We start from the raw sequence: 13302 nt of genomic DNA, 5'->3' as shown, positions 1-13302 counted from the left end.
GGCCTATGGTTTGTCCTGGTCGATCGTCTCCCGGTATTGCGCCAATTTTACGATCCAGTCGACTTGTTGATTGGGTCAAGATTGGATCGCTGTATACCTGCTCGGCGATATCAGCAGCCTCGGGCGACCCCCGCGATTTGCAATGCGGGGAATATCCCCGTCGATTTTCTTCAATCATCCACCGCCATTCCATCATTGTCAGCTCACAGAACCTGATCTGCTGACCCTCCGACGACGTCCCCGGGACTCGCGCCGCCCATTGAACGATATGCCAGCCTCGGCTTTTGAGCTTCATGTGCGTTTACCATTGCTGATTTTTGGGTCCTGTCGCTATGTTCGCTCTTTGTTTGCGATTAAGTTTGTAACCGGAGACCCAGTGTGCCCAAATATCAGGCTGACTTTCCTCGGTTACGGCCAAATCGGGTCTTCGTCTCCGTCTCTGCGATGATTGACAGGGGTCAGTTCTGGTTTTCTGGGCTTAAGTCAGTGACGAGCGGTAAATATGGGTCTTCTTACAATCCTTCAGGCGGGGTATGCCCCTGGCATCCATGGAAAACATGTCGAGAATGCAGAAGTGCAGACCGAGGAGCCATGTGCATCCAGATCCGAATTGGGTGATGGCTGGGAAATGAATGCAGGATAAATACTGCATAGATCCTTGTCTTCCCCCTGTGTTGCTTGAGAAGGATATCCCTCTGCCCCAGTTTCCAGTCGTCTTCAGACCTATAGGCTGAACAGGCTGACTGACGAAATGCATCTCCTCCTCTGGGTTCTTCTGCCGCTTCTGACCCTTTCACCCGCTGTGCTGGCGGCTCCGGCCCAGCCATCTGCGCCTACCGTCACGATCGCATCTCCTGCGGCCACCATTGTTGGGTCGTCCGGAAGGGTAGAGAAGTTCAATGCCATCCCCTTCGCCCAGCCACCCACGGGTCCGTTGCGTCTGAAGCCTCCCCAGCCAATACAGAAGTCCCTGGGCACTATTGACGGCACTGGGAGCGCCAAGTCGTGTCCTCAGTTCTTTTTCTCGACGGACAACAGCGAGTTTCCGGGGTCCGTCACCGGCCTCTTGGCCAACATTCCCCTCTTTCAGACGGTGACGAATGCCGGAGAGGATTGTCTGACCCTGAACGTGGCCCGTCCGTCCGGCACAACGCCAGGCTCGAAGCTGCCCGTCCTGGTGTGGATCTACGGCGGCGGCTTCGAGCTGGGCTCCACGGCCACATACGATGGTACTTCGCTGGTGGCAAGCTCCATCGACCTGGGCATGCCAATTGTCTTTGTCGCGATGAACTATCGAACGGGAGGATTTGGGTTTATGCCCGGGAAGGAGATCCTCGCGGATGGCGCGGCCAACCTGGGACTCTTGGATCAACGCCTGGCCCTGCAGTGGGTGGCGGACAACATCGCAGCCTTTGGCGGCGATCCGGACAAGGTGACCATCTGGGGTGAGTCCGCAGGATCCATCTCGGTCTTCGATCACATGATCCTGTACGATGGCGACAATACCTACAAGGGGAAGCCCCTGTTCCGGGGCAGCATCATGAACTCGGGTAGCGTGATCCCGGCTGATCCCGTAGATGGGGTCAAGGGGCAGCAGGTGTATGATGCGGTTGTGGACTATGCCGGCTGCTCATCGGCGGCAGACACGCTGGAGTGTCTGCGCGGATTGGACTATACTGACTTTCTGAATGCGGCCAACGCGGTGCCGGGCATCCTGAGCTACCATTCAGTGGCCTTGTCATATCTGCCTCGACCAGACGGCAAGGCGATCACTGCCAGCCCGGACATTTTGGTCAAAACGGGCAAATACGCGGCCGTACCAATCATTATCGGCGACCAGGAGGATGAGGGGACATTATTTGCGCTCTTCCAGTCCAATATCACCACCACCAAACAGGTGGTGGACTACCTGGCCAAGTATTACTTCTTTGGGGCGACGCGCGACCAGCTCGAGGAGCTGGTGGCCACCTATCCGGACGTTACCACAGACGGCTCACCCTTCCGCACGGGCATCTTCAACAACTGGTATCCGCAGTTCAAACGATTGGCAGCCCTGCTTGGCGATCTCACCTTCACTCTGACACGTCGAGCGTATCTCAAGTACGTGACGCAGCTGAAACCCGACCTGCCCTGCTGGTCATACCTGTCATCGTATGACTATGGGACGCCCATTATGGGTACCTTCCACGCCAGTGATATCCTGCAGGTATTTTATGGCATTCTGCCGAATTACGCGTCGCGCGCGTTCCACACCTACTATTTCAGCTTCGTGTACGATCTCGACCCGAACTCTCGCCGGGGTAGTCTTATGGAATGGCCACGGTGGAACGATGACCAGCAGCTGATGCAGTTCTTCAACAATAAGGGGGCCTTGCTGGCCGATGATTTCCGCAATGACACGTACAACTTTATTCTGGAGAATGTGGATTCGTTCCATATCTAGTTTAGTATATAAATTGCGACATGAGTTATGACTCCGCTTAATGCGATGAATTAGTGAATTAATGTTGATTTGCCGATAATCCATCTTGCACGACAGTTGGTCCCGTAGCCCTCGCATGACTGGCAGGATTTTTAAAATTATTCCACCAAGCTTCTTCTTCGATGCCATCGCACAGCTGAAGGCTACATGCAAGTTCCCAATCCTTGGACCTCAACTTCGATTAGAACATGTTTTAAGACCGTAGCGACACCCCGCCTCCCTAGCGCCATCTGGTCTATCTAACGGAATTAACGCAAGAGTTCTAACAATCGCTGGATTATGTGATATAAGTTAAGTGCGCGATCTTGTACTACTAAATTGCATCATATTGGAATCCAGTGCGGGTCTGTGGTAGAGGAAGGCTTTTCAGCCGACTCTCAAGCGACAACTCTACTCCGTAACACATATGGACGGTGCTACGGGCAATCAGAGTCATACGAGTCAAGGCTCAAGGACAGTCATGACTGGCAGAGACTTCATGCGGAGAGATACCGGGTCGATTAAAGCTGATAACTGTGCTGCAAGATGAGCTCATCTTAAAGCGGAGCACGTAATTGCATTGACCCACAGTGATTAACTCGATCCTGGTATAATCAACTGGCGGCCTCACTGTCTAAACTTGAATACTCCGTATACATGATCATCTATGGACTTGCTCAACTGCCGTCTTGTTCATCCGATGAAGAATATACGGACTAATACGCGACAATTGAGCGGAAAACTCGGGGAAACTCGCATGGACCAAATGGATGTAAGACTGCAGGGGATCTATGCCGACATAATCTGCATATCCCTGGTCTAGACAATATAAACAAGCATTTTGCTGCAAAAGCTGATTAGCCCAAGCGCCGGCATTATTGGCTGCAAATGGTGCCACAGAGCGCTAAAACGGCAATTTTTTCCACACCCTCGGCCCTCCTCCTATGGCCGTTGTGTACATTCGTTTCTCGTCCAAGGATGGACTTGATCGTCGTCGCTCGGGATTTTAGTCTCCGAGCTAGTATCAATATTGACTTGTTTTGCCGACCGGCTATCCTGACCCATCGACAAGTCTGGGTAATTGTCGGCTTCTTAAAAATCAATATTTTTTTTTTATATCACACTGCTGTCTCTTAAAAGCTGCTAACACCGTCACGAAGTCACAGTGAAATGATCCATTCTATCACTTATGCTATTCAATTCTCTTGAAACATGAGGATTCATGATTTGGTAGCCCTTTCAGGGCTTCTAGCGGCCACAGAGGCTGCATCCTTCGGCCAGGATACCCTACTCATGCCCAGGAAACAGGCAAAGCAGCCGAACGTGCTGTTTATCATGACCGACGATCAAGATCTGGAATTGAATTCCCCAGCCTTCACACCGTATATCCAGAAACATATCCGAGACAAGGGCGTTGAATTTACCAATCACTTTGTGACAACTTCGCTCTGCTGTCCGTCGCGGGTCAGTTTGTGGACAGGACGGCAGGCTCACAACACCAATGTAAGCATTGGCGTTTGACATCAAGGGCGAAAGGATTGCTGACGATGCGCAGGTTACAGATGTTTCTCCACCATGGGGTGAGCTGACTTCTCGCTGTGAAACAGGAAGAGTAGATGCTGACGGAGAATAGGAGGGTATTCCAAGTTCGTGTCACAGGGTTTCAATGAGGCCTGGCTGCCTGTGTGGCTGCAGGAAGCCGGCTATAATACCTACTACACGGGCAAACTCATGAACGGCCACACGACTAGTAACTACAATTCCCCTTTCCCCAAAGGGTGGAATGGATCGGACTTTTTGCTTGATCCGTACACATATTCCTACCTCAACTCCACTTACCAGCGGAATCGTGAGCCACCCAAGAGCTATGCGGGCCAATATACGACAGACGTCATCGCAGAAAAGGCCGTGGGCTTTCTGAACGACGCTCTAAGTAGTGATGGGCCGTTTTTCCTTGCTGTCGCTCCTATTGCGCCGCATTCCAACATTGAGCCTAGTGGGCTGGGCACCGGGGCGCAAAGGGCACGCTGATGACCGCTCCTATTCCCGCTGAGAGGCACAAGGATCTCTTTCCAGATGCCAAGGTGCCACGGACGGCGAATTTCAACCCCAAGGTGCCTACCGGAGGCGGCTGGGTGCAGCACCTCCCGCTGGCTAATCAGACCGTCATTGACTACCAGGATCACTTCTACCGTCAGCGATTGCGCTCGCTGCAGGCGCTGGATGAGATGGTTGATACTCTCATCACGCGGCTAGAGGAAAGTGGTCAAGCCGAAAACACGTATATTATCTACACGGCGGACAATGGATTCCACATTGGGCAGCACCGGATGCCACCTGGTAAGTCGTCCGGTTACGAGGAGGACATCCATGTCCCGTTCTACATCCGCGGACCCGGCATTCCCAAAGGGAAAACCGACGATTCGGTCACTACACACATTGATCTAGCTCCGACCTTCTTCCAGCTTGCGGGGATCCCTCTGCGAGAGGACTTTGACGGCACTCCGCTGCCAGTCGCAAAGGGGGTAAAGGCTATCGCCCACGAACATGTCGCTGTCGAATTCTGGGGTAAATCGCCCCTGGAGGGAGACTACGGTGCCTTGGGTGAGTTAACAAAAAAGCATCTTATCGAATCATAACTGACCATATGCAGCACCTGGTGGCTCGTTCTCCATGCCCAACAACACGTACAAATCCGCGCGCATCGTTGGGAACGGATACAGTCTGTACTACTCGGTCTGGTGCAACAACGACCACGAGCTGTACGATATGCTCCGAGACCCGTACCAAGTCAACAATCTCTACACCAACGCCAATGCGACAACGCCCCGTCTCCTCGGCCGCGATCTGTCCAACGTCATCACTCGTCTGGACGCACTACTGATGGTTCTCAAATCATGCAAGGGCGATACTTGCATCAAGCCGTGGGACGTGATCCATCCGGATGGCTCGGTCAAGGATCTGCGGGATGCTTTGAACACAAAGTATGATCATTTCTACCGTGCGCAGCCCAAGGTCTCGTACTCTGCCTGCGAAGGAGGGTATATCATCAGTTCGGAGGGACCACAGAATGGATTGGTCTATCGGGACGGACTGAGCTGGGAGGCTTGGACTTGATAGATCACCTATTAGACGATAGACTGTTTGTATATACAGCGATTAACAGACCAAAAGCCTTGAAGTAGCCTCTTTTCGATGTTCATTCCGAATTGCGTCAATCTAGTCTGCCGGATGGACCCGGATGAGTCTCGTAGAGCTCGGCTATAGTCAACCAGAGGCCATTCTAGAACATCAATATATCGCTAACATGCATTGAAAACGTCAGATATCGCCATTGATGCTATGGAGAGATGTTAAAGCCGAGCCAACTGGCGATATAGCGGAAACGTCAGAAGTCAAACAGACTGGTGTCCTCTCGACCTCTAAGAATACTACTGCGTACCATGTTCTACACTTATTCATAAAACATCTCTTCCAGAACTGCTTGTAGCGATTGTATTCAGCTTGCTCAATCAATACCCGAAGTGACCGATTCAAGCATATACCACGATCACCCAAAAATCAACCTATCCAGCCAACCCCTACGTCTGGGGAACCATCAACCGATCAACATCCGGTCCTACATCCATCAGCAGCCGCATCAATAACTCTGAGGGGGAGAGAAAAAAAAAAAGAAAGAAACCTACCATATCCCTGTCCATACGCACTAAAGGTAACCGTATTCCCACTCCCACTCAGCAGATCAACATGCAACGTCGAACTCGCGGGCGTTCCCGCCGCCGGCAAAAACGCCAAAACCTGCGTCTTCCCGTTGACACTAACAGTCGCATACCGCTGACTCGAATCTCCATTCACATACTTAACCCGGATCGTACTCCTCGTCGAGGCGCTACTCTCCACCCCCACAATCCGCAGCGTCCCGTCCGAAGGTCCACCGATCCAGCCGACGGCTTGGGTGCCGGAGCAGCCACTGCAGGAGACGATTTTGGCGCCGTTGGAGAGGGCGTTGCTGGAAGATTCGACTTCGGGGGTTGTTTCTGTGGGGCCGGGGGTCCAGGTTCCCTGCAAGGGGAGGATCCAGTTTACTTGGTTTTGCTAGGGTGGCCATTTTGTTAGTGGTGGTCGTAACGAGGTAGCGGGAAGGGGGGGGGGGAGATGTTACCAGTGTGGCGGTCGTTCCGCTGAGGGTTAGAGGGAGCCAGATGTAGGTTGAGGCCATGAGGTTGGAGGGGACCCATCGGTCACCCATGAACCTGACAGAAGTTTAAAAACTCGTACGTTATTTTGCTGGAAAGGAAGTGTTAGGGGTATTACATTACTGTGTCGCCGACGCCGAGGATGAAGGTGGTCTGGGAGTTGAAGGTGTTTGAGCCGGAGGGCGCAAAGTTTGCCCATGAGCTCCAGGAACCGCTGAGGCTCGTGGATGTGGTATATCTGTTGTCGTTGGTTGCTACCTGGCGTTTAGTAGAGCTGTGCTAGAACGAAACAAGGGGCACATACACCATCCTGCAGAAGTTAGTTAGAGTAAATCGCGAGATTGGGGGGAATAGTACCAGTTAACTGAGAACCAAACAGAAAGTACACCCCGTTCTTCTTATACATGGCAGGTGACTCGATATGCTCCGGAAAAAGGTGTACAGTAGAAGTCACATTGGTATAGTCGTCCGTCAACCTGTTAATCCTCAATCCATTCGGGCGCTACTGACGTCAGCTCCGTCCACTAGATAGATGAATGGCGTAGACCTACATCCTCAGTGAGCAAATACGCTGACCCATCATCATCCTTGAACAAGCCCATATCGCGCGACTGCTGCCCCAAAGGCTGGAATGAGCCGCTAACCAGCGAGTTAGGCACTAGCTGCTGACTGCACATATCGCGGAGTCACACAGACTTACAGGTAACTGTACGTCCCACAAACACTCGACGAAGTCGCAACTCCAGTCTTCGCCTCCTTGTAGGAACTGTCGTCGATATGCATCCACATGACGTATTTGCGGGTGGCCTCGTTGTAAAGGACCTTGGGCCGCTCGACAACGCGGTTTGGACCAAGATCACCGCTGCTCTGTCGAGAGAGGAGTTCTCCTACATATGTCCATTCCACCAGATTCTGCAGGCGTTAACCTTGGGCCGGTGGACGTATATGGTATGAACGTACCTTGCTGGAGTAACAGTTGATAGACTGGAACGCGCTCCCGTTGAGCTTGTTTTCACCGATCCAGTAGTAGGTCGAGTCGATTTCGATGATTCCTGTGGCCACATGTCTTTAATCACCTTAAACATCCGGAATAGTAAGCCTGCTTACCTCCACCATGCGCTTGGACGTGCTGGTTAGTACCGCTAGCGGTCCATGTAGCTCCGGGAATCTAGTCATTATTAGCAAAATATCCCACTTCAACACCTAGGGGGGCTAACAATCTGCAGCGAAGCAATGGCTACTCGTGCCAGAGCCAGAGCAGCAACCAGACGACTTATGAGCAACATCGCGATAATCCCGTACTCCACCAGAGTTCTTTACAATAATGCAAGATAGGGCAATCCATCCTGCAAGCCATTAACCCATTGTATATATACAGCCAAAGCGGGGTCGGCAGAGTATGGAACAGGGCTTAATTGCGGAGCATCTAGCCTATATTATCTGCAGCCGGACATATTGTCGGCCGGCCGGCCGCTGCAGATTCATCAGGAGAAACAAAACCCCACAATCAGCGTTCGGCAGGGAGATATGGTGCGGCGAAGGACGGGGGATCTACAAGGTCTGAAACATGGTCCGGGGGAAATGCATCCGACGAATAGCCCGTTCAGGCAGTATTGTCAGAGAAATATAATCGCACGTGTATGCCATTTTGGGTAGAAAACGTTCAAGATAAACAAAGGCAGACCTGTATGCAACCCATATCCAAGGGAATTATCGAAATAGAGCATCTAGTCCATAGATCTTCCACATTAAACCACTAAAACAATGTCCCCATCGTGTTGACACAGTCTTACGTTTTCCCTCAGACAGCGGTTGCTTCAGAGCGGACAGCCAGTCCATTTTGGCGGTGTTGCTTTACAGTGTGGCATGCCTCATCGGCACTTGGGTCAATTCAAACGGTATAATTAACTTATGACCGGCGCACTCTAATTGCAATTGACACAGCAGCCAGCATATATAGGGCGATTCTTCAATCAATACCCCGGAACTCCAAGTGTCAACAATGGCAAACGCGGGGTACATGTGGGGATGGCCCCGCATGGATCCAATCCTCCATCGGAGCGAATCGGCTTCCTCATTGGATTCTGTTGCATGCAATCACGCATCCGGTTCAGATGACCATTGCATTCGCGGCCTGATGCAGCTCAGAGCCAATCAGTGCACATCTAATTGTAAGCATTCCTTCAGAAGCAAGTTGAAATGTCTGGAATGCTGCACAGCCTGAGTACATCTTTCTTAATAGTTCTACAAGCTCACAGCCTGCCATACTCAGAACAAAGAATATGAACATGACTCAGTGCAAACACCAGCCCCATGAACTATCCTAAACAGTAACCATGCTCCTAAAAGCGGCCGTGAGAACTTCCTTGGTTGCGGGAGTCTGTGCTCCATTCTATGTGCCTTATACTCGGTCGAAAGCACCAGCTCAGTACCTATCGAAGTCAGTCCAGAGGTAAGCTTAATCAACCTTATATTAGAAATCAGCGGGGGAGCTGCCTGCTAATCTAGCTAGTAGAGAATATCCTCCGATCGGTCCACTGTTTCATCTGTATTGATGGAGTGGGATATAAGAGCGTGGGTTATACACGATGTCCTCAGGAGAGTCATGTATGAATTTAAAGCGAACCTGAAGAGTAGAAGTCTATTGTCTGAGCATAACACAAATAGTTGAGCTCTCATTCACAGTAATACATGACGACTCGTCAGCCTAGTCAGGCGGGTCGCGTGGTTCTAAGGTTAATCGACGCTTAAACATTGTTGATATCATATACCTGCTGGATAGCTACCCTACCTGACCGGGATCGTTGCTAGTCATCATCTGCGCTTTAGGGGCATCATTTCCTTTGGAGTGAGCTATTGTCAGCCCCATTTTTGCCTCGCGTGGATATGGTGGCGCCTTTGGCACTTTGCCGGCTGGACGGATGCCTTGGGTGTGCTGTGCATCCTTGTATTCTTCTGGGGAAGAAGATCCATTGATTCGGCAGGTGGTCTGCAAAGGATGTAGTGATTAAGAGTGGACCCAATATTGTCACCAGTGGGTACCACAACTATGGAAGTAGTGATGGAGATGGCTGAGCAATGCTGGAGGGACTGGCCCACATACTGCATGTGAAGTAAAAATAAAGATAATTCTAATTCAGGAAATCGGAGACTGATTGAAGATCAATAAAAATTTGTTTGCTCCCTCGGAGTAGGGAGCTTAGTTGACAGGCAACAGCAACAGCAGGGCTGTGTTTGAGTTACAGGTAACTGTGGCGGGCAGTACCACAGTACCACTCATCCCAAGCGGACTGACTCTTCTCCGACAGGGTCATCCGAGTCGATATAAAACCTCGCGGTCCAATAGAGATGCAGAGCAGAACGAATACGAGCCTCCATCTGCCAAGAGCGGGAATAGCACGGCTTGAATATGAAGTTACGGAGGAAAGTTTGAGCCGAGATCGGGATTCCTCCGCAATATTCATTTCCAGCTAACTCCCCAACATATATAAGCAAACCTTCCGTCTGGCAGGTGAATCGATGTAGAATTATACGAGACTTGAATTCATTGCACTCACCGGTGATAACTATACCTCGCATTCGTCAACAGATCTCCAGCTACTATCCGCTCCTCACCATGACAGATACTCAAGATACCAAAATCACGCTATACTGGTAACCCAGCACTCTACTGCGCGCAATGCCAGAAAATAACTAACCAGGAACAGGCTGGAAAAGTCCCGTGCTCAGAGGATCGTCTGGCTCCTGGAAGAGCTCAACATCCCCTACGAGATCAAGACCTTCAAGCGCAAAGCCGACATGACAGCACCCGACGAGCTGAAAAAGATTCACCCGCTGGGTAAATCCCCCGTCGTCACCATCACCACCCCCAACTGCGCAGAGCCACTAGTTCTGGCCGAGTCTGCAGTGATCATCGAGTATCTCTGCACCCACTTCGGCGGGCAGAAGCTCATCCCGCAGCGATATGCCGAAGGCAAAGAGGGCCAGATCGGCGGGGAGGCAGACGCGTGGATGCGATACCAGTATTTCATGCACTATACCGAGGGCAGTCTAGCGCCGTTTTTGGTGATGAAGGTGGTTATCGACGGTATGTCCATATTCCATAATAGATCTCTCATCGTAGACGACGTACTGATAATTCTCAGGTGTGAGGAATGCGCCGGTTCCATTCTTCATCAAGCCAGTGACTAGAATGATAGCGTCCAAGGTGGAAGGGGCCTTTATCAATCCCAACATCCACACGCATCTTGGCTTCCTGGAAGAGCGGCTGAAGACGGCGCCGGGGGGCGGTCCTTATCTTTGTGGAGATAAGATTACAGCTGCTGATATTCAGCTGAGCTACTCGGTCATCGCGGCGTTGTCAAGACTGGCATCCCTTCGGGGTCAGTATCCAGGAGTAGCAGCCTATGCTGATCGGCTACAGGCCATTGAGAGCTATAAACGGGGCGTAGCGCAGATTGAGAGAATTGAGGGGACATTCACGGCTAGTCTATGAGACTGTCATCTTTGCCATCAGCGCGGGAATTCAAGGCCCTCTTGTGGGTTGTCTTATAGACAGGTTGTTCTACTATATGCTTGAGTCAGTCGTTCTGGTGAGCATGCACATGATTTATGCAAAGGGGAGGTACAGCTATAGATGGATCAATGACAAACTTTACCTTACAATAATCTAAAACTAATCCATGCAATGAATCATTAATTACCTCAATCGACAACGGATAAACTAAAGATGTTGTTTCCTTCCTGATACAGAGTGGAGTGGAATATTTAACAAAATAGCGAGGTAATCGCCAAGCAACAGCATCATTGGTCTAGTGGTAGAATTCGTCGTTGCCATCGACGAGGCCCGTGTTCGATTCACGGATGATGCATTGAAATCTTTTTTTCCCTTTTCTTTTCCCTCCATTCATGGCTCTTCTGGAGTCCTACAACTCTTTGACGGTGAATAATCACAGTTTAGGTCAACCTTGCCTGGTACAGGCACATTCATTTGACGAAGAGCCTCTGATATGTCTATAACAATCACATCGCAAAAGTGCATCCACAGAAGAAACAACTCACTCCTTGGCGACTGCACTGAGAATGGTCCAGCCACTTGGTGCCGTCTTTCTGATACTCGTCTCATTCTTCAGGAAGCAGCGATGGGTGCGGTTGGTGGATGAAGGTGCTGTTTCGTCCCAGCTCACTCCCTTGCATGGGGCTCCCTTGATGATGATATTATAACTGACACAGCGCTGGATGCACTGTTCAAGGGAACTGGTCTTGAAGTTTACGAGATTGTCGTCGGAGATGGTGACGCTCGCACAACCACCCGTGTCAGAGCAAAGATCCGTGTCGCATAACCGGATATAGTCCTTTTGCTGGACGGTGATTGTCGTCTCGTTCGTCGGACAGCTTGAGGCGCTGGAGGTTGCCGAAGACGAAGCCGAAGTCGAAGTAGAGGCGGCTTTTGCGGTTGAGGTAGGGGTGGGGGTACTGCTCCATTGGATACCCCGATCGGCATTGTTCAATCATTTCATATACATTCTCTACCCACCCGGAGTCCTTTATCGCAAAAGATCCCCCTACACCCGCCGCTGCAGCAATAACAACCACAGCAACCAGCACTGCAATCCAGAAATACCGTCGCCGGAACCCGCATATTGTTCGCGGAGCATCCTCCACACTTTTGACTTCTTGGCTTTGGCCAACCTCTGTATCGACCGGTATCGGGGCCTCGGATCCATCTCCGGCGTAATAGAGGGGTGCATCTCTCTCATACTGCGGAATCAGCCCATCGGGTATCACCACTTCAAGGCCAGGCTGTTCGGGAGACCTGGGTTCCTCGGTCTGCTTGGTTTCCATCGTGGGCAACACGGAGCTTTGTGTTATCAGGACATTTTGTTCGACGAAAGTAAATGTCAGCCGCATGGGCTTCGGTGGAGCTTAAAAGGCTCTTGGGCCGATGGCCAAGAAATGTGTGCATGGGATGAGCCTCTCGGGTTGATTAAACGAATATAGTGAGCCAATGGGTTGTTTTTATGTTGGTTGGCTCTGCGGCTAGTCTTTGACTAGGCTTAGGCTTAGACAAGGCTGGGACGACGGTTGTTCTATTCTGAGAAAGCAGCTAAAACGACAGTGGTATTGCAAATATCTATATCCTAAAGATACGGATCGGAGTATTGAGCCAGATTCATGTTACTGTACTCTCTTATATAAACAAATAACACTGAGTGTGAGAAAATGAGAGGGAAACATCAATCCAGAGCCGAGAGTCAAGACATATCATTAAACATTGAGTTTATACTAGCAGTTAGTGCCGAGTACTGACCATTGATAAGCCGATCCGAGTAGCACAGGGTCCGTACTATCAATGGCTGTGGAGAATGATGTAGATCACCTCTAGAAAGAGAATCAGGGATGTCTCCACAGCCATGTCACCTTGCCATGTCAAAGGCGAAGCTGACTCGTCTAAAGCTGTTCAGCTCTAAAAAAAACTGCTAGAATAATACTGTTTATATTCAGTAACGGAGGATGAGCACTTCAGGGATCCAAGGACAGCATCTGAGCGAACTAGGAATGGCTGCTCTATTCAAGATGGTTTCTGTTCTCATCAATATATTTACGGAATCTTAGGGCAGGCTAGCCTGACTAAGAAGAGACACA

General features: G+C 50.7%; 5 protein-coding genes and 1 non-coding gene across 6 annotated transcripts; 4 read left to right on the top strand and 2 right to left on the bottom strand.

Annotated features, from left to right (window-relative positions):
* Positions 1 to 751: 751 nt before the first annotated feature.
* On the top strand, positions 752 to 2443 carry P174DRAFT_434621 (putative extracellular lipase; the record flags this gene model as incomplete). Its single annotated transcript, XM_024825886.1, has 1 exon — positions 752 to 2443. One exon carries the CDS (start codon positions 752 to 754, stop codon positions 2441 to 2443), a length of 1692 nt encoding a protein of 563 aa, XP_024678820.1.
* Positions 2444 to 3609: 1166 nt separating this feature from the next.
* P174DRAFT_515362 (sulfatase family protein) lies at positions 3610 to 5578 on the top strand (the record flags this gene model as incomplete). The annotated part of the gene is made up of 5 exons (XM_024832172.1): positions 3610 to 3964; positions 4017 to 4041; positions 4095 to 4420; positions 4483 to 5065; positions 5115 to 5578. The coding sequence occupies exons 1-5, from the start codon at positions 3674 to 3676 to the stop codon at positions 5576 to 5578; spliced, it is 1689 nt and encodes a 562-aa protein (XP_024678819.1). The 5' UTR covers positions 3610 to 3673.
* Positions 5579 to 5972: 394 nt separating this feature from the next.
* On the bottom strand, positions 5973 to 7943 carry P174DRAFT_395659 (glycosyl hydrolase family 43 protein; the record flags this gene model as incomplete). The annotated part of the gene is made up of 10 exons (XM_024823698.1): positions 5973 to 6080; positions 6148 to 6556; positions 6624 to 6714; positions 6776 to 6911; positions 7015 to 7159; positions 7209 to 7296; positions 7358 to 7569; positions 7618 to 7709; positions 7765 to 7825; positions 7875 to 7943. 10 exons carry the CDS (start codon positions 7941 to 7943, stop codon positions 6043 to 6045), a joined length of 1341 nt encoding a protein of 446 aa, XP_024678818.1. The 3' UTR covers positions 5973 to 6042.
* A 2123-nt stretch (positions 7944 to 10066) lies between these two features.
* On the top strand, positions 10067 to 11178 carry P174DRAFT_515360 (glutathione S-transferase; the record flags this gene model as incomplete). Its single annotated transcript, XM_024832171.1, has 4 exons — positions 10067 to 10084; positions 10183 to 10311; positions 10375 to 10744; positions 10803 to 11178. The coding sequence occupies 4 exons, from the start codon at positions 10067 to 10069 to the stop codon at positions 11150 to 11152; spliced, it is 867 nt and encodes a 288-aa protein (XP_024678817.1). The 3' UTR covers positions 11153 to 11178.
* A 279-nt stretch (positions 11179 to 11457) lies between these two features.
* On the top strand, positions 11458 to 11528 carry P174DRAFT_t162. Its single transcript has one exon. It is a non-coding gene; the product is annotated as a tRNA-Gly (tRNA).
* Positions 11529 to 11714: 186 nt separating this feature from the next.
* On the bottom strand, positions 11715 to 12509 carry P174DRAFT_515359 (uncharacterized protein; the record flags this gene model as incomplete). The annotated part of the gene is made up of 2 exons (XM_024832170.1): positions 12194 to 12509; positions 11715 to 12132 (listed from the first exon to the last, which is right to left on the bottom strand). The coding sequence occupies exons 1-2, from the start codon at positions 12499 to 12501 to the stop codon at positions 11715 to 11717; spliced, it is 726 nt and encodes a 241-aa protein (XP_024678816.1). The 5' UTR covers positions 12502 to 12509.
* Between the last annotated feature and the right edge of the window lie 793 nt (positions 12510 to 13302).

Source organism: Aspergillus novofumigatus (genome assembly GCF_002847465.1).
Source record: "Aspergillus novofumigatus IBT 16806 chromosome Unknown P174scaffold_8, whole genome shotgun sequence".
In the NCBI taxonomy this organism is placed as follows: Eukaryota; Fungi; Ascomycota; class Eurotiomycetes; order Eurotiales; family Aspergillaceae; genus Aspergillus; species Aspergillus novofumigatus.
This window is presented reverse-complemented; position numbering and strand designations above follow the sequence as displayed.